The sequence below is a fragment of the Aplidium turbinatum genome, chromosome 1 (genome assembly GCF_918807975.1).
Source record: "Aplidium turbinatum chromosome 1, kaAplTurb1.1, whole genome shotgun sequence".
Lineage (NCBI taxonomy): Eukaryota > Metazoa > Chordata > Ascidiacea > Aplousobranchia > Polyclinidae > Aplidium > Aplidium turbinatum.
The window spans coordinates 37,987,693-38,014,142 of NC_137472.1; the positions used below are offsets into that span (position 1 = coordinate 37,987,693).

The following is a 26,450-nucleotide window of genomic DNA, read 5'->3' on the forward strand; positions in this document are numbered from 1 at the left end:
TAAAAATTAAAAGTCAATGTGAAGAAAGGCGTTCTTCCCGGCTATCAGCACAAGGCTGATTACTCACTAGCACAGCGAGCTGCAGTGACGCTTCGCTAACCAGAACGGTGTAGCTTCCACGCCAGCCATTGAGACCTCCAATTAAACGTTTAAGTTATTTTGGCAGCCGATTGTAGCATCGAATAGACAGCGATAGACACGTGTTTCGCCCATGAGGCTGGGCTCATCAGTATCGCACCGTATTCTTGCCACTTGAGTAATCGACCGCCGCTTTACCAGTCAGTTTAACTCTTATCTTTGTGGAAAGAAAGAGCCAACAAAACCAGCAGGTGCCAGGGGTAGGTCAATGTGAAGAAAGGCGTTCTTCCCGGCTATCAGCACAAGGCTGATTACTCACTAGCACAGCGAGCTGCAGTGACGCTTCGCTAACCAGAACGGTGTAGCTTCCACGCCAGAATACGGTGCGATACTGATGAGCCCAGCCTCATGGGCGAAACACGTGTCTATCGCTGTCTATTCGATGCTACAATCGGCTGCCAAAATAACTTAAATTAAAAGTCATATATTTTTTTTCCGAACGGCTAAACTTTAGCTTCCGTCGCCCACTTGGCTCGTCGCCCACTTGACTCGTCGCCCATTATGTTTTGTTAGAAGCAAAGGAACATGTCTAGTCTAGAGATTAAAAAAAAAAACTCTTTGTAGTCCTTGATTTTTATACTTTTTACATTCATTTCATACCATTTTTAAGCAACATTGACTTCCAATCATTATTATAAAATAAAAGCAGAACTGTTAAGTCACAACTGTTAATTAGCTTATTGTTAATTTTGTTTTGTTTCAACTTGTGGTTTTGTATTAAGCTGATCAGCAGCTCTAATTATGCAATACTGCTTTAACTTAAAAAATTGTTTTATAAAAGCTTTAAAAACAAACAATGTAAAAAAAATCAAGGAATAAAATAACAGCTTTAGGCTCGTCCTTTTCTACTTTTAGATAATACACTGCAATCATTATAGTATCATGTATCAGTATGTAGTTGCCATATCATACAATAGTATGCTTTTTGCAAAGTTTGCCTCATGCAAATTTGCTAGCTAGGTCTTAATAGATGCCATGAAAATGATAATATTAGATGTTGTAAGCACGGAGGTGCTTTTCATCATTCTGATGTACATAATGCAGTTGCTATCAAATCATTCTGATGTACATCTTCTGCAATGTCATATTTATTAATTTTTCTCAAGTTTTTGTTTGAAAAAAATGTGTTTTAATGTTTCATTACATTTTCAAGTACCACTGCCAATATGTCATGGACTAATTGACTAAGTTGTAGTGTTTTAGTTTTTATGATGTTTTTGTTTACCCTTTGTTAAATTGTGATTTTACTTTGGGTTTATGATACAGTATTGAATCGATCGTGGTATATAAAAGATGTTATCATGGCTTATAGTAGTCTCATTCACAAATCATTCATTGATGACTGCTGGGCATTAAGTAGATTTTTGTGTTTATTTATATTTGAATAGATGTCATTGTAAATTATATTTTGTAGTGTTAATTTAGTCTTGCATGTGTCAGCCAAATGGAAAGCGAGATAGAACATTGGGATATTATTCAAGTTGTTGCTGAGCGGCTTGATATAAAGTTAGTATGTTGTTTCTCATTTTCTAATGTTATTTTTAAAAGATGTCATATATATATGAATATTCTCTTTTTCTTACACTCTTGTCGCAACTGATTCTTTGATTTTGAATACTGCCTATGGCTCAACAACAACACAAATTAATTCAGTCAAAACTTGAATTATAAAAAAAAAACTAAATTGTCAAATTGGTTGGTTTAGAAAGCCAAACACAAGTCACTAAATTCAATACAGAAGTCATAACAAGCCCATGAAAACGATGAAAGTAGTCTAATACTCATAGGCGCCGACTCCGGGGGGCGGAGGGGTGGCGCCCCCCCGTGAATTTAGCTTGGGGTGGCTGCCCCCCGCAAATTATTTTAAAAAAATCCTACAGCAAATGTTTCTAAGTTCAGATTTGGGTTAGTTTGACCTTCATTGCGGATCATAGCCGTACGAGACCAAACCATTTTGGGGGGGGCAGAACGTAAATTTGCCCAAATCTGCACGCTTTTATAGAAATTGCCCAAATATAATGTATGCGGTGCATGATAACAGTGAAAAACTAACATGTAACAAGATCACCAGCTAGCTAGAATTTCTTACCCAAGTAGCCTAATCAAGATAGAACAACTGAATTCATCTTTGAATATACATTGCTTCTGCATTGCTCGATGCTTCTGCACTTTGGCATGGTAGGTAGGAGCAGGTTTTTTTTGAAGGTTTGGTTTGGGTGACCGCTAAGTAGTTTTAAGAGACCGCAAGTGTTTCATTTAAATACCAAAAAATAGCCATATTTGCTTAAGACATAGCGAGAAACAACCATTACTTTTCTACTGTAGTTGCAAGTCCAAATTTTGGGAAACCGCTGGAGAAATTAGGGGGACCGTTTTGGTCCCCCAAAACACCTTAACAAAACACTGGGTAGGAGTAACATTTAGGAGTATTATATACTTCAGCAGTACCGGTAGCATTTTAAATGTTGGTGAAATTAACATGACACAGTTGCATATACAACAGGGTTGTCAGACAGCTTTTGAGAAAAAGAGCCAAACAATGCCAAAAAAAGGGCCAAACTGGGTAAAAAAAAGCCAAATTGTTCAATAATGTTAATAACGTTGCTAATATAACATACTAACGTTAACAACGTCAATAACGTTACAACATGTCAACATTGCAACAACACAGTCTACATTCTAGTACGGTACAAAAACAATTCCAAATCTTCATCTTCTACAGTGTTTCCACTCGAATCTTTAGCATTATTTAGCATAAATATTGTCAGCTAAACACTGTCTAAAAATTCGTAATAACACTTTTCAGTCTCAATTTCCGAAAGACATTTATTTAAATAGCTAGTTTGATAGTATGTGCCAACTGCTTCCAAAAAGAGCCAAATATTGAAAACTAAGGGCCAAGGGGCCAAATAATTTTTTTGGGGGCCAACTACCTCTAAAAAAGGCCAAATTTCACAAATTTGGCCCCAAAAGGGCCAATCTGGCAAGCCTGATATACAAACTAAATATTTATTTTTTATTTTGGGGCGCAACTGCATCATTTTAATTTGGGTAGTTTTATAAAAGTAACCAAGCAAAGCTAAGCAATACCACAACATTAACATTACATTTAACAGGTACAGTATAACATTTTTTCGTTAAATGTTGTGGTGTTGCTTAGCTATGTCCGTTTATGGTTGAAAAAGTACTGTAACCTCTCCACCCGAATTGTTTTATAAAAGTATTCACCAGATTTATATAAATTCATATTTTGTTGCCCAAATCAAGATGATGCATTTATGGATATGAAAAAAATTAAAGACTTTGTAAATTTTGATGCCGAGGCAACTGCATCATGCCAATTTGGGAAGTTTTATAAATAGACTATGATCAGATAATGTCATATTTTTTTGTTGCCCAAATCTAAACGATACAGTTATGTAAATGGGAAAAATTAATGAATTTGTTCATTTTGGGGAAACTGCCTCATGCTAATTTGGGCAGTTGCATAAACAGACTAATCAGATAATGTCATGTTTTCAGCTGCCCAAATCAACACGATGCATTTGTGAAAATTAATAAACTTAGCTATATAGCAAATTTTGTGTTTTGATTTGGGCAGATTCATAAAAGTATTAGAGACATATTTTGGTGGCTGCCCAAATTGGCATGGTGCAGTTGGTTAAATGCATTTCGTACTACAGTTTGATCACCATACAATAAGCTACATCAATACGGGTGTGCCAAATGAAAATTTAGCGGCATATTTCTTGTGCAAATAAGAGGCTGTACCGTACTTAGTTTGATAGGTAAAAGATATTAATTTATAGTTTTTCTTAATTCATGCAATTTTGAAGCTTTTCATATACTGTAGCAATTTTTGCCCTAATAATTGCAAGATTTTGCCCGAATTTGCGACGTTTTGAAACAACAGGGGGGGCAGCTGCCCCCCTGGCTCGTACGGCTATGTTGCGGATCGATCTCAATTAGAAGATCTACTTGTTGCAACAAGAGCACTGCTCCTAAGATAACAAAAGAAACAGAAGTACAGCAGCTGATAAACGCCAGCATGGTGCCGTTGAAGCATAGTAACAATGATTGAAAAACGTTTTTCTTGATTTCTTTCGCTTTGTTTTTTCTTGGGAGTGTCAGTAACGAGGTGCTGTTTGCTCAGTTTAGTATCTACGCGTATTAAGAGCTAAAGTTCAAAGTGACCAGCATATAATCGAAGTAGCCTACAGGCCTCGAAATTCGTTTTTGTTGACAGCGGACAAACGTGTCCGGTCTGAGCAGCTATCTCTGCGGACAAATCAAGTCTCACGGCGGACACATCGTCATGCTTAATCACTTTATCTTGATAATAATTCTTCGCCATTTCAGAACTATAACTACCGGTACGGTTTTAGAAGGCTTTTTAAAAAATCAGTAAAGTCACTCTGTTCCCGACAATTTTCACCAAATCAAACGTCATATAAAAACCGTTCAAGTCTACTGAATATTACGTCATGGAAATTCCTAAAGCATGTGCCAAAATTGCACCATCGTTCATAAGACCTGTTTGGACCTGTTTGGGCCTGTTTAAACAGGAAATATTACATCAGCTTAAACACCTGTTGGAATGACTTCATAATTGTCTTTCATTTATTGCGTCACAGTTACTTTCTACGTGAATTTGAGATATTGATATCTATTCTGGTCATTCGTAAAATGATTGTTTGAAAGTTGGCCGCACATTAAACTGTTGGCTTAGTGCTTGCTAGCTGGACAAAAGTTCCGTCTTTTATCCAAGTAATCTGTTGTGTAGTGACAGTTTTTAGGTGTACGGCGTTGCACCAGTCATTTCGATAGCCTCGGGCTAATTTTACTGGAATACACTTTTGAATAGACGTTTCGAAAGTGTGTTTATTTTTGGGTCATTGCATGCAGACGAACGGATTTGGGAATCTTACGTTACAATTTTCCCACGAAGAGATTATGGTTTACCGCTGTGACCATAAAAAATAAAAGACGAGTTCTTGTCAGTTGGTAGGCCAAGAAGCACTAGAAGCATAAAAAATAAAAGACGATTCTCTGGCTAGTGTTTGTACGGAAGCACAGGCAGCATAAAAAATAAAAGACGAAGTTGGTTAGTTGGTAGGCTAAGAAGCACTTAGAAGCAAAGAAATAATAAAAGAAGATCTTATTGGTTGGTAGTCTAAAGAAGTAAAGAAAAGTAAAGACATTTCTTCTCAGTTTGGTACAGAAGAAAAATAACTTTGACATTTATTGGCAAGAAAGAAGATTAAAGGCAATCCATCTGTGCTTGAAGATTCAAGTGGAAGAATCCAAGCAAGTTTTGTGGACGTTTGGACTTCACATACTCGTACAGCTACGGTATCGTGCATTTAAATTCTTTTTTGTATTTTTACGGTCTTTGCAGTTAAGTTTTTTATAACTACTGTAATTTTGTGTGTTTGTGTAACTTAATTTTTTAATTGTTAAATTTAGCCCTAACATTTAATATGTCTACACTCGGTGGCGACAGGGACTCGACCGCCGTCGACTCGACTGAGTTTAAGCCTGATGATGTTCTTTGCGGTCGGGCAGGCCATTCTGGGGAGGGACCCATTAACGATGAGGCTAAGTCAGTTCGAGAGGCCCGGCATCTTAGACGGGATATTTTGACTCAAATTGGGAAACTTTCTGTGGCCCTAGGTTCTTTGAGTGATAAGCAGGAACTGTTAATTTTTAGATCTAAGTTATCTACTTTAGAAGAGGAATTACGGCATTTCCATGCTCTTTTGAGTAAAATTGTTAACTCTGCAATCTTGGCAGAACTTCGTGATAGGGTAGATCCCGAATTTAACTCGTTAAAAAATAACTTCGAACAAAAAGGAAGTGAGTTGTCAGATAGGTTGGATGCTGACATACATCCTGAGGATAGCGCCTCAAATGTAAGCACTAGGATGTCTGAGAGCTCGTCACGGATAGTTGCACAAATTAACCTACAGTTAAGACGAGAGGAGCTAAAGATCCAAGCTGAGGCCGAAGCAAGAGCTGCTGAGGCCATCGCAAGAGCTGAGGCCATACGAGCTGAGGCTGCCGCGAGAGCTGAGGCCGACGCGAGAGCTGCTGAGGCCGAAGCGAGAGCTGCTGAGGCCGCCGCGAGAGCCGAAGCTAGAGCTGCTGAGTTCGCACTCAAAGACGCTCAGTTGAGGGCCGAACAACGTAAAGAGGTAGTTTTAGCTGAATATCGTTCTGAGTTGGGCTCCCGGCGTAGCTCTAGGAAGGGCTCTTCTAGGCATTCCAGAAGTGAACATCAATCGCAGTTTAATTTACCTAACCTTTTCCACACGCCTGTTCAATCCGTAAGTGGACCTGTACAATCCACATGTTTTCCAGCTGTTTCAGGAGGTCTCGGGGCCGCGGCTAAGGGTATTCCGAAGGCTGTAGAGCCAAGGTCTGCAAATTACAACCGAACTCCTCCCCCAGAGCGTACAGGTCACGGGGCCGCCATTAGCAGTAATGCTTTGCCCCCTTCACAGTTTTCAGCGCTGCTAGTTTTTGATCGCCCAGCTACACGTAATTTGGGTGGTTGTGAGAGGCGTATCGTGTCTCCTGATTTTAACGTATGTGAGGATCGTGATCGGGCTGTGCATGTGACTGAGCCCACTCAGCCCATTAAGGGATATAGCTTGTCTTCTCCCGCTAAATCGAGTTCTCAACAGCAGGATTGCTTTTTTGAATACCAAAATAGTAGGACGTTCTTCGATAAGGCGGCCTTGATTGGTTACGATGGTAATAATATGCCATTTGTCTTCTTTAAAAATCGTGTTATGGCCTTGATGGCAGCTTCGCCCTTTAAGGGAACTCGTTTGACTTTGTTGCAAGCAGCTTGTGTTAGAACAGCTGCACAAACGATTGCTAATTTGGTTTCCGACACTCCTGGCTTGTCAGAGGAAGACAGGATAGAAATGTCGTTATCTCGCTTGTCCCAACGTTTTGGAGTTCGTGGAGGTCTTTTCGCAGAACCAGAAATTAGAAAGTATCGCTATGGTAGCAAATTGACTTCTATCTCTTCCAGTGATTTGAAAGAGTTTAAAGATGAATTGTCGCAGTGTTTGCTTTACGCGAAAGCTTATGGTCAGCGTGATAAATTAGAAGGACGTTTTGTTTTGGATTTGGCTAAACGACTCCCGTTTGACGCTAAGCAGCGTTATCTTGACTTTTTAGGTGATCAGTATGGTAGCACTGAGGAACCTACTTTTCAGAGTTTGTTTGATTTTGTAGTACGGGAGGAAACGCGCAAGTCGACTGATTTTAGCATTATGCTAATGGGTGATTCTGGTGAGTCGCAGCATTTTAAAAAGTTTGGCAAAGGAAAATTGCCTTCATGTCCGGTTAGGCAGACGTCGGTAAAACCCCATGATAATGTGATTTCAGGGAGTTCGCAGTACTCGACTGCTGTTGGCGCACCGCGCGGCGGTGTGGCCAGACATAGTGACATACCGGCGTGTTTTTGTTGTTCGTCACGTGGTCAAGTTGAATATCATTTTTTGTCTAATTGTAAAGAATTTTTGCGCTTGACACCTAAAGATCGGAGAGATGTCATTGTGAAAGCTGGCAAATGCTTGAATTGTTTGCGCCAGCATATGGTTAGAGACTGTAATCATGCAAATAACTGTCGTAAGTGTGGACCTACCAACGATAGGAAACACTATTTTCTTCTGCATGATTTTTATGTGACGTCACGTGATTCTCTGGATTTGGTCGGTAAAGATGATGCTGGTGCCAGAGTTCCTGTGCGTAATGTTAAGATTGGAAATGTTAAAGCAGCCTTTAACCGCGTTACTGCTGCTCGTGTTTTGAATCCAATGACTGGCAAATCGAAGTTGGTGTATTGTCAGCATGATCCTGGTTCGCAGTTGACCTTTGTTTCGAGTGACTTGGTATGCGAACTTGGTCTTAAACCGTATGATAAAGCGTCGTTTAAAATGGATACTCTGGCTGGTCAGAAACCTACTTGTGCTGACCTTGTTAAACTCAACATCCAGTCGTTAGAGACTGATGAACTGTTTTGTGATATAACCTCGGTGGTTAACCCAGCTTGGGCTGACGATGTTAAAACTTTACCCCATAAACAAGATTTAAGTGGTTTCCGTCATTTTCATGACGTGAATATGTTTCATTTGAATGATTGTAGTACTGTAGATGTACTGATTGGCAACGACAACGCTTATTTGATGTGTGCAAAAGAAGAGCGTGTTGGTGACAATCGTAGTGAACCGCATGCTTTACTCACTCCTCTCGGTTGGTTGGCTTGTGGTGGTAAGTCACCCTTAGTTGAAAGCGTTGCTAAAGTGTGCAGAGTGCAGACGTCTTCAGAGTCGGATGTCATCTCTGGCTTTCAGCGTAAAATTGAGTCTCGCGATATGGAAATAGCAGACCTGAATAAAGTCATTCAGGATTTGACTTTGCAAAATGAAACCTGTGAATTGTCTCGCAATGATATTTTGGCTAGAGAACTTGTCGAACCGAATATTGAGTTGAAAGATGGTCGATTTGAGATACCTGTTCCGTTGAAGGAAGATATTGATCTACCTAACAATTTTGTGTTGGCGTCAGATAGAGCTGCTGCTTTAAGGAACAAGGCTTTAAAACAATCTGAATTTCGAGGAACTTGTGTTAATGATGTAATGTTTTCGGGTCCTGATTTGTTAAACTCTCTGGCAGATCTCTTGGCTAGATTGCGGCTTGGCAGATTTGGTTTCGTGGCCGATATGACCAAGTACTTTTTTCACATTTTGGACTCTTCAATTCGTAAGCCCAATTTTATTGAACTGCTTACGTACACAGGTAGTGCCGTTCGGATCGTGAACGAACGCCCTTTGGTACCTTTGAGTGACGACCCTAGGGATTTTACTGTCATCACCCCTGCCTCACTTTTGACCCCATACTTAGACCCATACTGTGCTGTTGGGCAACCACATGATCGTGACCAATTAAGAAGGGATTATCGGTTCAATTTGTCACTTTCTCAGCAGTTTTGGAGTAAATGGATCGATTTTTACTTGCCAGGTCTTCAGGGCCGGAAAAAATGGCTAAAAATGGCCGAGAATTTGGAGCCTGGTCAACTTGTAGTGGTAGGTTCTCTCCAAGACATTGGTAAACGTGGGAAGTATCAACTTGGGAGGGTGCATGAGGTAGTTCCACAAATTAGGAAAGGGAAGCCTGTGGTTCGTAGAGCCAAAGTTGCCGTCTGCAACTATGATGAGAGTACGGGGAAAGTGAAAGTAGACTACGTGTTGAGGGATATTTCGTGCCTCGCCCCCGTAAAGAACACCTAAGTGTTAGGGTTTGAGCCTGGTTTTGTCTGCGGTGGCCGACCCTTGTCTGAGCCCGGAACAGTCGGTTATTATCGCAACTATTGTATATAGCGTCATTTAGCGTGTACCTATGGTACCAATTTCATGTATCGTCGTGTTTATTCTTATTGCTGTTCATTCTTTGCATGCCCTTTGTATTTGCGTATTAACTTAAACGTGAGTGATTCAAACAATTTGTGTATCATGTGTTTTTATTCATTGGCTCACAATTGTCGTCAATTCTTTTTTAGTTATGCCATGTCAGACTGTCATAACTAGGGGCCGCTATGTTACAGACGGTTGTTCGCCTGGTCAAACGTCATGTAGAAACCGTTCGGGTCTACTGAATATTACGTCATGGAAATTCCTAAAACATGAGCCAAGATTGCACCATCGTCCGTAAGACTCGTGTCAATCCTGTTCAGACCGGTTTAAACCTGTTTGGACATGTTGTTGCGTCGCGCTACTGCTGGCGTGCCTTTGAGTTATCACAAATTTTTCTGATTCATTCTTGAAGTTGTTTGTTGGAAGTCGGTCGCACATTTAACTGGTTTATTTGGTGCTTGCTAGCTGGACAAACTCTCCGTCTTTTATCCAAGTAATCTGTTGTGTAGTGACAGTTTAAGTGGTGTACGCGTTGCACCCCCTCGTTTTTGGTAGCCGTGGGCTAATTTTTACAGAAATACACTGTTTGAAAAGAAGTTCAAGTGTGTGTTTCTTCGGTCATTATATGCAGACGAAAGGATCCGGGAACTTTAAGTTACAATTTTCCCACGAAGAAATTATGGTTTACCGCTGTGACCACACTCTGAAAAGCTTTCATCAGACCAACTACTTGCTTGAAGAGTCAAAGCGCCGTGTAGCTGGTCAATACGTCACATAACTGATTAACTTCGACTGAACGAGCTCGTGTGGCTTCTTGCGTCACAATGCTCTGGGCAGGAGTCGGAAAATTTCTACACTAATGCTACTAGTTTCTGCTGTGCAAAGTTTCACAGGTTTTTTTCTTTGGGTTTGTTTTTGCGTGTCATGTGAGCGAAAGTGAGTTTTCCTTGGGTCTTTTCTTTCTTACTTTAATACCAAAACTTAACAAATTTTGTTGCATCTTGCTGTAATAGCCTACTCGTATAATCTAATTTAGTAACCAACCTTGTCGTATCAATATTACTCGGAGATCAAAGCCAGACATTGTGACGTAAAACTTGAACTAAATTTCGCGTGATTAGTGTAGAAGTACCTGTACTCCTATCGATTCTTAGCGAAGAATTCACCTTTGTTACGCTGATTCAATGTCATAAATCGTTGAAGCAACGTAAAAATCGAAAGTTTTCCTCCTTGAATGGAAGCTAAGGATATCATACAGTATTCACATTTTCTAGATGCGCGCTAGAATGCGCTGGAAAATATATTATCGCAACAATTGTTCGTGCTATGCAATGACGATTTGTATCGCTAGTTCCTGTGTTATTTCTCGACGGACAAATATGACCGATCTAGATGGTACTTCCCGCGGACATCACATGCTGTGACGGCGGACATGTCCGCCGTGAATTTCGAGGCGTGAGCCTACATTATAAAGCTTGGCGATATACAATGGCAGATAAAGGCAAACAACATCAATGCTGACAAACATCAGCGTTTTGAATGTAAGCAATCGATCGGCTAGAAAGTTTGCCCCCCCGGCAAGTTTCAAAACCCGGCGCCTATGCTAATACTGTACTGCTGAAAATGCTTCTTGAAAATCATCCAGTTGTCACTCACTTCTTTTCTCTAATCACCTTCAATTTTTCAGTATTGCAAGTTTAAATGGAAAAAATTATTAGAAAGATCTATATGAGTCATGAATGGTAATGTTAAACTATCTTAGCAATGGTGTCACCACATTTAATACAATGCTACAAGAAGCAATACATTATTCATACAACTAACTATTTCTGCTGACCTAGCGCATTTTTGGGCCATGAAAAATACCCCCATTCCCACACCCACCACCAGCGGCCTGGTAGACTTTCAGACGGTACACGACAACTAGGCGAGATCAGGTGGGCGACGAGCCATGTGGGCGACGGTAGCGAAAGTTTAGTGGTGGTGACATATATAAGGCAAACCGGGGCTTGTTGTCACAAGGGGCGTGTTGTCACAGCAATTTTTTTTGTACTTGCACTGATTGCTTCGAGTTTATATTTGTAGCACATGCTTCGTTAAGAGTCATCTTCATTTTGATGTTAGCAAAGTTAAGATTTAGCTTAAATTCAATTATTATCAAAAATTTGGTCATCGATGTAAATTTCACTAACTTTTCAAAATTATGTGACACTTTCGTAAGAGCAGTCTGACCGCAAGTATGAAATCAGTTTTATAGTTTATTATGTTAGGAGTATAGCTGACACTTTAGAAGTTAATAGCGTGCCTTTTCTAGTCACCATTAAAACTTTTGTCCGACTGCGTACGTCGGGGCGAGTTGTCACAGCTGTGATGATGGTCACAGCTTACGAGAAGCAGAAGCAAAATTTGGTATAAAGTATCGAACCCTTGGTTGATATGTGAAGGCAAGGAAACAAGACCCAAAGCAGTTGTTGAATTAATTTCAACTTGTTTATAAGCGTAAATTCCACGTAATAAAATTTGATTTTGTAAGGCAAACCGGGGCATGTTGTCACAGGTTTGGGGTTTTTCGATTTGTGCTTTTGCTATATATATACAATGCAAGTGATTTGGTTATATCATTCGTACGCTGTCCACTTAGGGAACGTTCAAATATTACGTAACGCCTTCGAGGGGGAGGGGGGGTTTATGCAAAGCGTTACGTTAGCGTCACATCGGGGGGGAGGGGGTTCAAGCAAAACGTTACGTAACGCTTTCGAGTACGGAATGGTAGTTTTTTGTGCTGAATTCGTAGTGAAAAAGCGTTACATGGGGGAGGGGAGGATTGAAAAAAGCGTTACGTTGGCGTTACATGGGGGAGGGGGGGTCAAAAATTCGGAAAAAAAGCGTTACGTAATATTTGAACGTTCCCTTACACTTCCTTTTGCCACTAGTTAAACTTTTTAATCGCAAAAGAATTTCAAGAAAATCAAACTTTTGTAAAAAAAAAACATTGTGACAACACGCCCCATGCTTTGTGACAACACGCCCCGTGCTGGGGCGTGTTGTCACAATTTTTTTTTTTTACAAAAATTTGATTTTCTTGAAATCCTTTTGCGATTAAAAGTTTAACTAGTGGCAAAAGGAAGTGTAAGTGGACAGCGTACGAATGATATAACCAAATCACTTGCATTGTATAGAGCAAAAGCACAAATCGAAAAACCCCAAACCTGTGACAACACGCCCCGGTTTGCCTTAATTTATCTATTTGCATCAACAGTTTACAGAACACATTGTGACTACTTGGACCATTTTGTTTATGACCTAAAAATTGAAAAATATGACTTTATTTTTTGAAATATATGACTTTATTTTTAGAACATCAAATTTATGCTAATATCTGTAGTTAATGATTTGTGTGTAAGTTTTTACATGTATTTTGAACAATAACACACTCGAACAACTAACAAAAAACTTCTGTTTCGCTTGAAAATCACTACAAAAATTCAAATGTCTAATGCATATACCTACCAAACCTGCTACTTTGTAGTTAAAATCTTAGCACTGGCTGACCTAGTTACCTACCGCAAGTGTTTATAATATTCAGAGACTGGATTGTGTGTTGCAAAATGATGTGTCAAGATGATGTCACAATGCAAATTAACATCAAACAGCAAGCACTATTACTAGACTACAAAAAGTAATGAAAATGTTGCTTCCAATGCTTTGTGAAACTCAGCGTGAGAACTCTCATTGCCTCCCTTCTACAAATCCATCATTGTATTTTAAAGTAAAAATTAAAAGTCATATTTTATAATCTAAAACAGAAAATATGACTTCATAACAACTGACAAGCTTCGATGACTTCAACCACTCTGTAACCATTCGTTTGTCTCTTTTCTGAGGGGTTTCTCTTAGCTTCATGATAAACCGTGACGCCGCAAAGCAACTAGATAAATTATATACGTCACCACCACTAAACTTTCGCTACCGTCGCCCACTTGGCTCGTCACCCACTTGGTCCGTCGCCCACTTGGTCCGTCGCCCACTTGGCTCGTCGCCCACCTGGTCTCGCCCAAGCGAAATGGCCCGTTTCGGTGAGTCCGATTCGATGAGTCTGATCCCTTAACGGGGGATTTTTTCAATTTTTTTTTTAAATTATCGGGTACCGTAGCCTAATTATTATCATTGCCGTTTTAGGGTTAGGGTTAGAGGTTAGGAACTCAATGAATCGGACTCACCGAATAGTAGCAGACCCCGCCCAAGTGGGTATCGCCCAGTTGTCGTGTACCGACTTTCAGATTATGAGTACAAGTACCCACATACCACCGGACATCGCTGTATGAATAGGCCTACACATATTGGTAACTTTTTCACCTAGGTTGAAAGTCAAGGGCTCTTGGTCTAATATCGAAAACTTAACAAGTTGCTTGTGCAATAAACTGGATTGCTAAGCTTTCATTAAAAATCTTGTTTAAAAGTTTCTCAATACAAGGTAATATTTATATCATTAAACCAATCAAATTTAAAAAGTTTAAGCACTGCATGTTATGCTGACACTTTTAAATGTTATCAGAAACAAAGTTGCTGAAGACCTAGCTCGGTTGTTAGAAGTAGAAGAATGCACTATTCCTTTCATAGCTCGTTATCGCAAAGAAAATACTTGCAACATGGAAGCTGATATGCTTAGGAAGTTTTCAGACTGTTTAAAGGAATTGCGGTATGTAGTTTGTTTTGTATTTAATAATGGACACTTATGAAGAATTTTTGAATTGGATACACGACTTTATGCCGTTGTACAAATGACGTCATCCTTTCAGCTGCAAGGCACGAATGACGCTAGGCCTGAATCCCGCAATACATGAATGGCGCTAGACTGGGTTATTTCTTACTAAAGTTAATTGTTGTTTTAATAGTTCAATCTGCGATGACTGCTTTGAGACTACAGTATCAATACAAGCCTAGTAGATTGCCTTGAGGTTTGCACCAACCAAGTACTACTCAATCACATGGCAAAGTTTACATATACAACTATCCGAGACAACAGCTCACACATTTTAGAAGTTAAATTAATTGTATAGTTTTGTTCATAAATATTCGCTAATATTAATTAGTTATTTTTGTTCACATTGAGGTCAAGGAAGACATAAATTTTGTTCTGATATCACCAATAATACCCGAAAAGTTTTCTGTGACGGAACAAAAAAGTAAAAAGTGTGTGGCTAATATAGAAATTTCTAATTTTATGTTGTTTATGTTTATTAGTTTAGTGAGGCTGTGTATTAAAAGCAAAACTAGGCTACTGTCGACCTACATCAGCGGTGTCCACTGTCCAACCTTTGTGGTCAAAGGGCCACATGCGGTTTACGCATGATTGCGTGGCCACTTATTTGTTTACTGCTAATTTATAATCTTAGTGTAGAAATGGCTGTCTTATAATTTCTATCGTAATTAAAACCCTCACACCAAAATTCTAATCTTAGAAATGTGTATTATCTTCTTTTGCAATTATAATAACAATAAACATACCAAGAATAGTAGTCAACAAAGTTGTTACCACACATCAACATTTCAATGTGAAGTTTGGCCCAGTTTTTCTCTAACAAGTTTGGAAATATTAAGGTTACTAAAGCTGCCAATCTGTAAATCCTCTGATATTTTTCTTCAGAGACATATTTTTTGTAAAATGTAAAAGCGTTGCTTGCTTTTCGTTTCCTATTTGACATATTCTATAGCACTGCAGAGTGCAAAAGATATTTTACTGCTAAATGCGTTTGCACGAGTCTCTGATATCATGTACCTCAATGAAGCAAGAAATCTTATTGACTGACTCTTGAAGCACGAGTAGGATTGTGTGGAAAGGATACGGGTATTGTGTGAAAAACAGACAGTCCACACTATTGCTTTTAATCGCTGCATGTTTCTTGATGCTTATAGTCAGTTAGTTAGTTACCTTCAAGAAGTTGAAGTTTATTGTATTTTTATAAATATTTTCAGATTCCTGTTGAGGGCTTAAGTTAAGCCGAAAACGTTGACTGTTAAACTATTTGTAAATATGTAAAATATATTGTTCTAATGATCAATCTTGGCTGTTGTATTTTTGTGTCTTGCCTGTCTTTGGTACAAGCAAGAAAACTCTCTCCCGAAACTATATTTTTCTTTTTTGATGTATTTCAAGTTGTTGAAATTCAAGAAGTTGAAATTTATTGTATTTTTATAAATATTTTCAGATTCCTGATGAGGGCTTAAGTTAAGCCGAAAACGTTGACTGTTAAACTATTTGTAAATATGAAAAATATATTGTTCTAATGATCAACCTTGGCTGTTGTATTTTTGTGTCTTGCCTGTCTTTGGTACAAGAAAGAAAACTCTCTCCCGAAACTATATTTCTCTTTTTTGATGTATTAATGCCATACAATAGCGTAGAAAAAGCATTTTGTGTACTGGAGTATGCTAGAACACAGTCGAATAAGACTGCAGCGTGCATTTGCACAACGAATTGGAAGAAAAGGGCCAGATGGAAAGCAGTCTCTTTGGAAGATAGTCTCCGAATTGGAAGATAGTCTCCGACTTGCTACCACTGACATTGAAATTGATGTAGACACGATGATGAATTGATGATATGTGCCTGATCTGATACAGACGTTGGCGATCATGGTCTTTTAAACTTCTCTGTCATTTGCCATTCGTATAAAATCGTTGTTATAAAAATGTTGTGTTTGTGGCCCATTGATTCAAGCTATTTAAATAAGTTAATCTTTGTCGACCTCTGCTTCTTTTTCTTGTATCATCCCCAATAGTGCTAATTTTTCCAAATCTCCACTTTTGTGAATATGGAACTGTCATTTGCCATTCGTATAAAACCGTTCGTTTTGACTGTTGTGTTTGTGGCCCATTGATTCAAGCTATTTAAATAAGTTAATCTTTGTCGACCTCTGCTTCTTTTTCCTGTATCATCCCCAATAGTGCTAATTTTTCCAAATCTCCACTTCTGTGAATATGGAACTGTCTGTGAAATAGAAATGATAGTATCAGAGAAACCTCGACCACAAGCATCTCACTGATAGAGATTTGCAATAAATTTCTATTTGCTTTTGTTTAACAATTTCGATTACGCTCTCACTATCATTTTATTGGAAATGGCCCGCAAGTTGTCACGTTTTTGTAAAGTGGCCCGTAAGTCAAAAGTAGTTGGACCACGCTGTCTTATTTTATGTCTGTAATGAGTTTTTTTCACGTGCACAAAGTGAAAATGGCCAGTTTTTAATACAAATGCGTGTATTTTTGTATTAGATAATGGATTCAACTTCCAATGTTGCAGATCAAAAATTGCCTATGACTACATATTCATATCAATTATCAAGTTAAATCTTGTCAGGTTAATTTTGTCTTCTAAAACAACAGAGTGTAACTGACCTCCTGTGTTGTTCCTCAAGCAGGGAAGAACGAGATTAACTGCGGGAAGCCAGACTTACTCTTCGAGTTTCCCAGACGTTGCGGATTAGCAAGATTTCTCTGTAGCTGTGTCCATAAATAGTAGCCGTGTCCATAAAAACAACAATTGAATTTGTGGCACTTTCATCTCTATTTTTTTGCGAAAAACATTTTTAAAACTTTTGTTTGTGTAATAAATAAAAATTGAATTTGCTACCGTATTTAAAAAAACAAACAATTGATATTAGTAAGAAATTACCCTAATAAACCGCGACACAGCAGTTTTGAAATATTTGCAACACTTACTTTGCTTAACTATGGCCATACATAATTTGAAGGGATGTACAGAAAAAGGCTATCACAATGATGAAGAGCATTGAAAAACAAGGAAGATTAGATAAGCATGTTGAACGACTGTTTAACTCTGCTCAGACTATGGATGAATTAAATCATTTGGTAGGAGACGTTGTAGTACTTCTAGCTTTGAAAAGTTTGATAAATTCTTGAGGGCATTTTATATCTGTAGATTTCCATCACGCATTGAAGCGGTGATCTGATAATGAAATTTTCTACGGTTCGAGAAAAAGTCTTCTCTGCTTATAAAACGTTGAATGGTAGTTTAATTAATTATTTCTGAAAGTTCCTTGGTTTCATATTATCATAAATGTATTGTTGGAAGATGATGTAGTTTTAACTTGAAAAACCAAACCGTTGTAAAGCCGTAGGTTGCTTTGGCGATAGTTGTTAAATGTAAACAACACCGCATGATTGTCAAAAATGAAGAAAAAAGGGCATTTTAAATAAAAAAAAATAATGAAGCCAACACCTAGCGCGGACTATATGGCATTATTCAAAAATTCACCTGCAAAATGCACACTTCATTTAAACATGACATTGTACTTTTACTTTTCAGTATGCTCCGTACAAAAGTGATAAAAAGCACTCGTTGGCTGAGCGTGCTCGTTCATTGGGATTAGAAGAACCTGCTCTTCAACTCCTTAACAATCCTCATCAAACCACTAACCTAAGAAGATGGGTTGTCAAAGGTGTCGAAGGACGCGCCACGTTGTCAGATGTAGAAAGAGGTGTGAAACATATTATTGCCGAGCGCGTAGCAAAGCATGAAACATCTCTGGAAGGAATGAGGAAGATGTAAGAGCCTTAAAAATCTTTTTTGTGCTTTTTTGTCTTGTTCTAGTTTTAGAAAGTGAAAAGTCAAACTTTATGCCCACCTTTACAATCCTCATTTGTTGTTATATTCACATAATCTTTATAGAGTGAATAACATTTCAAATATCCGTCAGGCATTCTTATTTCTTACTACAGAACCAAGTGGTATATTGTGTAGTAAAGATAGTACAGGTACTGAATCTGATTCCGGCTTGGCACTGACCAAAGAAATAAAGGAAATTATTTATAGTGCTGTATATCGGCAGACCAGATTGAAAAGGAATTTAATGCAATCCTGCGCGCCAGAAACGTTTGCGTCGCTTTCGGCTGTAGCCCGCATGCCGAGAGTTTGACACATATGTCGCAAAGCAACGAGTTTTTGCAATTAGCCACAGCGTTGTACAAAAACACATTTTTCTGCATTATTATTATTCTGTACAAAGCCACTCAAAACCATATTTCTGAAATTTTTCATGTTTTTCATAAAATGACTGAAGATTTTTTTCATCTTTCAGTTTTTTGAATAAAAGCATGACATTGGAATCTAAACTATCAGCTGCCAAGAAAAAAGAAATGGAATCAACTTCCAAAAACAATGTCAACGAGAAAAGCACCTCGCAGAAATCTTTGGATGAAAAATATCGTTTGTATTACGACTTTCGATGTCCAGTGAATCAACTCAAATCATATCAAGTGAGCAGATGCTGATCGATTGACATACTTTCAATTGGCTACGTCTCTTTATAATCGTTATCCTTTCTCTTATGCAAAATTGTTTCAGCTGGTTGAAGATTCACATTAATTAGAAGAGATGCCAACATTCGTGTCCACTCTAACTTGTCATCGAGTGTCTATAGTGATGGAGGACATCAAGCGTTTGAGCCATAGTGATAACACTATGGTGAGGTGGTTGCAATCAAAGCGACTGCCGGACAAAGTATCAATTAAAGAATTAAGAAGAAGGCTTGCCATCCCCCAAGTAGAAGAGGTTGTACGGTGGAGGAAACTCCTTTAGTACGGCCACGTACAACGAATGGAAGAGGACTCTTGGGTTTGGCCTAAGAAGGTTCAGTCGCTGGAAGTAGAAGGCCGTAATCTACGTGGACGACCAAAGAAGAGGTGATGCGATACGTACGGAGCGACCTCCAAAAGGAAAACCTTGTGGCGGTCAATGTTCAAAACCGGAATACGTGGAAAGCCGCCATCAAGCTGGATCGAAATTTGCTGACGTCCAACCAACGCAATACGTGAAACAATAGACGTAATACCGTCACTAACTAACCGTCTTGCTAAGACAAAGATTCGGAGGCGACCGGTTCGGTGCGCACGCACTGGCAAACAGCGTTTCATTATTAAAATACAATTGTCTGTATGAAGATGAAATTTTTATAAAATTCCCCAGTAACGCGTGTTTATTTAAAGCAGAGCTTCTAACTAGGGCCCATGACCCCTTAATGGTCCATAGTGATCTATAAGATTTTCTGATTGTCACAAATGAATCAGCCGACTGGCTTCTGTGACATTCGCCAAGAATGATTCGCCATTGTATCGTCATTCGTCAAGCATTGAAATTCTTTTGCGGCGCTGAGATACTTTTACTACAAGAATAGCTAATTGCGTTTCAGGTCCTGGCCATAAACCGTGGTGAAACACAAAAGCAGCTCACTGTGAAAATTGTTATCAATGAAGCGACGGTGGAAAATTTTTTGTCCATCTGTAGGCGCCGATGGTTAAATCAACGCAGCAATGAGGAAATGAAAGTATGTTGTTTTTAACCTTGTTACATCATGATTGTACCATGCTGGATACATTCTGGTACGTGTGAGCTTTGGTTGTGTACTTTAATTTTAATCTTCAGTTCAATAATTTACTCGTGAGCATATATTTTACTTAATGTACGCTGTGCGACATAATAGTTATTGCTGTAATCTTTTACCGATAATAATCTACTGTGATTTTCTTTTTATTGTTGTCTACGTTTTCCCATCTCAATCGCCCCGAGTAAACTGAACATGGCCAAGTCTGTATTGCGACGTTTGTTTACTAAAAATATTCTGTGGTAAGATAGGTTTCATTTATTTGGAAATTAGATCTAAACAAGCTGCAACTTTTTATGTGTTTTTTTTTTCTATAACGTCGTGTGACTTTCTGAAGGACTGAGCACTCTTTTTTTGTCAGGTCATTGTGGAGGCTTGCATCGACGACGCTTTTACAAGACTCATCAGGCCATTGGTGTTACGTCGCGCAAGGTCTTTTTCTTATCTTTGCAAGGACTTCTGATCTCAAAGTGTTTACCGATATTTTATTTTCTGTCTAAATAGCCTACCAATGCCGCTTGTTTAACTTTATCTGTTTGGCAGGGCGGACTTAACGCGTTGTGCTCATTCCGCATCTATTGAAGTGTTCAGTCGTAATCTTAAGAAACTTTTGCTGACTGCTCCAGTAAGAGAGAAAACTGGTGAGAAAGCTTATTTAATAATTATCTTGTACTTCTTCAAGCTTATTAATTACAATTCAAGCAGGAAGCTTCATTGTTTCATGGTGACGCGAAGTTGTTCACGTTCGTGTGGATTTGCCTGCGTTTCCTGCTGCAATTCTCGACGATTTTGGCTACGTTTGCATGAGAGACGAAATGAAAATGACCGAAACGAAATCTCAAAGCGGAGTGAAAAACTTTTTGTTCATATCACATGGAATCTCGTTGCTTTTCGCTTTCGGCGAAAGAAATACAACCTCTACACATGAGTGATTTTCGCGCTTGTTTTTAAGTTTCGCTAGACAAGGAAGAATAACTAACCAAGTTACTTTTATCATCATCATGTTCTAATCTAGACCACTGCTGAGCGAAAGCCTTTTCTTTGCCAATCCAGTCGATCGTGTGTTTTCTATGTACCAATTTACTGTTCTACACTACTTGTCAATCTCGTCTCTCCATCTCAGTTTTGGCTTCTTATTTTTTACTTTACTTGTAGTTACGAGATGTTTGGCTCAGAAAACTAAACGATCTTTCTGAAAATCATATGTGTCGGTGCTAGCTATGGATGAATTTTGTCATCCAAATATGTTTTTGTAGTTCTTGGAGTTGACCCTGGGTACCGGAACGGATGCAAATGTGCTGTAGTGTCATCTACTGGAAGTGACATTCTTGGTACCGATGTTTTCCATGTCAATGCTCATCGCCGTGCAATAGAAAAAGTAAAGATTTTCTCAATGTTAAAACGTTTAGTTTATAGTATGATGTCACATCAATTTGAAATTGGTTCAACTTCAAACAATCTTCACTCGTATGAGACGGATTTTTGAAAGCCGGTAGTGAAAATCCAGATCAAGATAGCTTCATTTAGGGCTGGAAAATCATGCCTCCTGTTTGGTTCTTTATGGACGGGACAATTAAGGATGACACGTTCAGCAATTTGTTCCTCCCCGCTGAGAGAAGTTGTTGATAGCACTTGCACAAGTTTATGTTTTTCTTTCGAAACTTTGAGTAATTATTAACCTGCTCATTGTGTAGCTTCAAAGACTTTATGAAATCCACCGATTTGAAATTATTGCAATCGGGAACGGGACAGCTTGCAGGGAAGCGGAGCAAATTGTTTCTTCTTTTATCAAGTTAACCAACAACGATGATCTTGTTTATTGGTAAGAAGCGCAAACAATTTTTTTCATGTTTCAAGCAAACTTCTCAGTACTCTGTGGTTTAATACTTAGAGTGTCCTCTTCTGAATTGCCGGACGTATGTTCGATACTCAGTCCGTGTCAGGGTATTCCAAAGAAAACAAAACTGTACCTACTGAATCTTATTCTTGTTGGGCGCTCAGTAATGGAATCAATTTTAGGTGATGATGTCTTCGCTTACCTCCACAAGACTGTGCTGACACTACCTGCTTCTGTAAAGCACTAAGAGCAACATATATCTGCGATGGATACAGCGTTGTATACAAAACACATTATTATTATTACTTAGTTTATTAACTGATACTTTCAGCATTGTCAGTGAAGATGGAGCTTCGATATACAGCGTAACAGACGACGCCAAAAAAGAGATGCCAGATCTCGATCCCAACTTACGCAGTGCTGTGTCTATTGCCAGACGATTGCAAGATCCCTTAGTTGAGCTTGTCAAGATAGACCCCAAACATCTAGGCGTGGGAATGTATCAAGTAGGTGTAATCCGAATTTTAATTGCTAATTTTTTACGAAAAAAAAAAAAATCCGAAACGGTTTTATGTCCAAGGTTATATGGTTAGTTTTTGAGAAATGATGTTAAATTGACCGATGTGTCGAGAGTATTGTTTCTATTTAATAATAACATTATTGATAATTTTTTTTTTCAAGACAGTGTGCATTCTTCTGTGATATCTTCAGCGCTTGTTGTGACGTCATTCAGCTTATGCGTGTTTTTTTTCTTGAATCTTTATCCTCGGACTGACAAAGCCTTGATAGGTTATTCCTGGTAGTTTTTACATACTTGTAGACTATGTAGAGGCTGTTGACGCAGGGCCGGTTACCGAGATTGGCAGAGTGACGTTTTCCGATTATTGACGTCTTGTTGCTGGCGAATTAATTCCTCCACTATAGGTGCCGCTGAATGGAGAGAATGCACCGACTGCGACTGTCGCAGTTGGTACAAGCAGTCCTTGAAATGAGTTGCTCAAGCGCACACCCCGAGAGCCGAACCAGCACTGCGTGATCTTGAGTCAGGCGCTTAACCACCGAGAGAAGGCAATCTTGCGTTACATGTTTTCTGGCTAGCTCGTATGTGTATTGTTTTGCGGCATTTTTTCAGTTTAATCTGTGTTCCAGCATGATATTTCCGAAGCATTATTAAAAAGTTCTTTAGCCAACATCGTTGAAGATTGCGTCACGTTTGTTGGTGTTGATTTAAACGTTGCTGGAGAGTTGCTGCTTGGGTGAGCTATAAGATAGGAATGGGTTTTTAAGTCATCCGAGGAGTAAATCGCTCCTTAAGTAAATCTTGAAAAATAAACCATTTTTTTCATTATCTTGCTGTTGAAACTGTAATCAGTTGTAAGAAATTGTCGAGGTGCCTTGGAAGTAATTATACATTTATGCTTTTTTTACATGAAACCTGTGGAAACATTTTTACATATAGTTTGTTATTTCAGTCGCATCGCGGGCGTGAAAGCCAGCCAAGCTCAGAAAATTATCCAGTGGCGAAATAAGAATGGAAGGTTCACAAACCGTCAACAGTTGTTGGAAGTTCCTGGTATCGGTGCCAAAACCTTTCAGCAATGTGCAGGTCTTTAACTGTTTCTCCTGTCCTCTGTAGTATGGTCAATGTTGAAATTATATCGTGTTTTCATGACTCATACTAAGACAAGATTTTATTTTCCGTTTTCAGCGATAATTACTTGTGAATAAAGACAAATCGATTTCTTGACAGCAATCAAGAAACTTTGTACCAAAGATACACCAATAAACTTCTTGATTCGCATAATTTGTTACAAATAGTAGGACTAACTTGTCACTTTTTAGAAATTTATTCTAGTACTATCTGTTGTAAAGTTATTGTAGTTCCGTTTAAGTGAGATCCAGCTTTCTTATCTTCTTTATAAGATTTTTATTTTTAGGTTTTGTTAGAATCTCTAATTTGCATACTGGCCGCACTCATTCGCTGAACGTCGAAACTAACGATGACGAAATAGAGGAATGTGTTTCTGCGGGAGGAAAGAGAAAAACAAAAACCAAATCACAAGTTTCTAAAAAGAAACGGAAGATTGACCACAAGGCAAACCCTTTAGATCAAACTTGGATCCATCCCGAGTCATATGATATTACCAAAAAGTAATTTACAATTTCTAAATTAACTTGACTCTGTGTTTAGCCAACCAATATTTTGAGTACCCTCTGAGATTAAACAATGTTGATTACGGATTCTTTTTGAAAACAGCGATGCGTGACCAGTTTTAATACAGCATGATTAATTGATTATAGTTACCCGTAATCATCCAGGCCCAATCATTAACACATAAATGGCAAGGTGACATCACATGGTTTATATTATTTTAAATTTAAAATGGTCGCTTGACAATCCAAAACATTTTTGTGTGATGCAGATTCTTAAATCTGATTGAATGCAATGACTGGGACATTGGAAAACCTGACTTTATCTTGCGTGTAAAAGAATCGATGAAAGGTAAGTTACTTGTCTAAATTATAAAAGCAAGTTACAGATACTAGAGATGACGCCAAGTAGGAGACGTTGATGCAGTATTGGAGGTATTCCTCAGGCAACATTAGTTGCGATTGCAAACAGGAACAAACGACGAAGGTCTGCTAGACTGCGCCGGCATGAAATAGAAACGTTGGGCGTAACTATAAAGGGTTTGTGTCAAGCTCTGGGCTCTTGACCTAAACCGACATGAAATTATTACGTGTTTTTGTGTCTATTAGAGATTAAATACCTTGATATCTTCAGCTCTCAAAAGATTTGCAAGTGAACTTTGCGTTGGAGAACCAACATTGCAAATGATAGCAGAAGGGCTTGCCCAGCCGACTGGCTTCCGTGACATTCGCGAAGAGTCATCTAAGCCATTGTATCGTCGAGCATTGAAATGCTTTTCCGATTTGCGACGCGGAGACACTCTGACCGGAAGAATAACTAATGTCACCGACTTTGGAATATTCGTTGACGTTGGTGTAGGCCAGGTGAGGCTTTTTTCTCCCTTCTAGAGTAATGCGTTCTATTGTTTTTGGAAACCAAGCGTTATCAAACACCTTTCTGTTTGATCATCCCTACTTGACCTAAAAAATATTTCTTGCGGAGTTAGACTGTTCACATTATTGTTGGAATTATCGTCAACTACTAGGAAGTAAAACCAATGAAAGGCCAAAAAGCCTAACATGAAAACACGACAAACAAAATGATGTTGGAAACTTGTGTACTGGTTGTGCAAAACGAAACGCTAGCCCAGTCATGATTCCAATTAAAGGAGCATATGTTGTTGTCATCACACTGTTACAACGAATCAATTGCATGGGTTGGAAACCATGGCTCGGGTTCCAAATAGCGACTGTCAGAACAGCGACTGTCAATAGAGCGACCACACGACAGCGATTAATTAAAAACAGCGACTGTCAATAGAGCGACTACACGACAGCGATTCATCAAGAACTCGATTAATTAAAAACAGCGACCTCGAAATTTGGCCTCCAAGTCAAAACCTGCTGACTGGCATGATATAAATCCAAAAATTATGAAGTCGCTATTATGAAGTCGCTATTATGAAGTCGCCATTATGACAGTCGCTGTTTTGACAGTCGCTATCCGGCCTGGATGCCGGAAACCATGTATTTTTACAAAAAAACAAAAAAAAAAAAGTCAATTTCCGCAGAAGTGGCTAACATTATCGTGTGTTTGTTTTAGGACGGACTCGTACATTCTTCTAAGATAAAAATGTGGGAGAAAGTGAAAACCACTCTCGGGCCTAATGATGTTGTCTCCACCGTGGTACTGGACTTGAACAGAAACAAACTCTCTCTTCAAATGATTTCTGATCACGGCGGGAGAAGATTGTTGTATGATCGTTGTGCCTTGTAGCGTTGACAGGGAAGGTCCAATGGGCACTTTTGGACCCAGGTCCCGGATGGTTTTAGAGGCCCGGAAACTTGAAAAAAAAACACATTCATTTCATTTTTTTATTTTGCGGGGACGAAAAAGATAGTCGATATAGGACTATATAACATATATACTATATAACACTATATAACTACAATAGTCGATATAGGACTACCAGCACGTTAATAAACGAGAAAATGCAAAACTTTGAAAGGTTTAAAACGTCCTGAATAGTGAATCATGTAGTAGGCTATATGTCTGTAGTTAGCACGGCCACAAAACCTAAAGCAAAAACAAAGAGAAGCACACATGTAGTAATAAATGACAGCCTGATGAAAAGTGTTGTGGATTACATTTGCCAGTTCCAATATTGATGTGCTCCGCGCATTAGGATGTTTCATTTTTTCACAGTTTTTGAAATCAAAAATGTTTGTGGTTTAATCAGATCGGATTTCGATCTCATACAGCCGATCAAAAATATTTTTTTGATTGGACGGCTTTTCGAGGGTGCGCAGCCCCCTAAAGTTTGAAAAATTGAAACGTGGAAAAATTTGCATAAAGTATGCCATATCTCGGTAACAGAAGGAGATAGAAAGACGTGTAACGTGTCAACTTTTGCGGAATGACCAACAACTTCCTATCCGCGCTTAATATATTTTACTACCCTATCTGCAACGGAAAAAAGTTTATTGCAAAAACCTTTACACAAATTGTACTTCGCC

At 38.8% G+C, this 26,450-nt stretch overlaps 1 protein-coding gene across 1 annotated transcript; it reads left to right on the forward strand.

Moving 5' to 3' along the window:
• The first annotated feature begins 1,524 nt into the window (after positions 1-1,524).
• Positions 1,525-26,443, forward strand: LOC145777913 (S1 RNA-binding domain-containing protein 1-like). Its single transcript, XM_082589278.1, has 17 exons — positions 1,525-1,644; positions 14,122-14,265; positions 17,318-17,435; positions 17,893-18,131; positions 18,665-18,842; positions 19,775-19,909; positions 20,328-20,398; positions 20,510-20,607; positions 21,223-21,344; positions 21,661-21,788; positions 22,135-22,309; positions 22,953-23,059; positions 23,276-23,409; positions 23,741-23,954; positions 24,227-24,306; positions 24,589-24,818; positions 25,537-26,443. The coding sequence occupies exons 1-17, from the start codon at positions 1,583-1,585 to the stop codon at positions 25,708-25,710; spliced, it is 2,409 nt and encodes an 802-aa protein (XP_082445404.1). The 5' UTR covers positions 1,525-1,582; the 3' UTR covers positions 25,711-26,443.
• Positions 26,444-26,450: the final 7 nt, after the last annotated feature.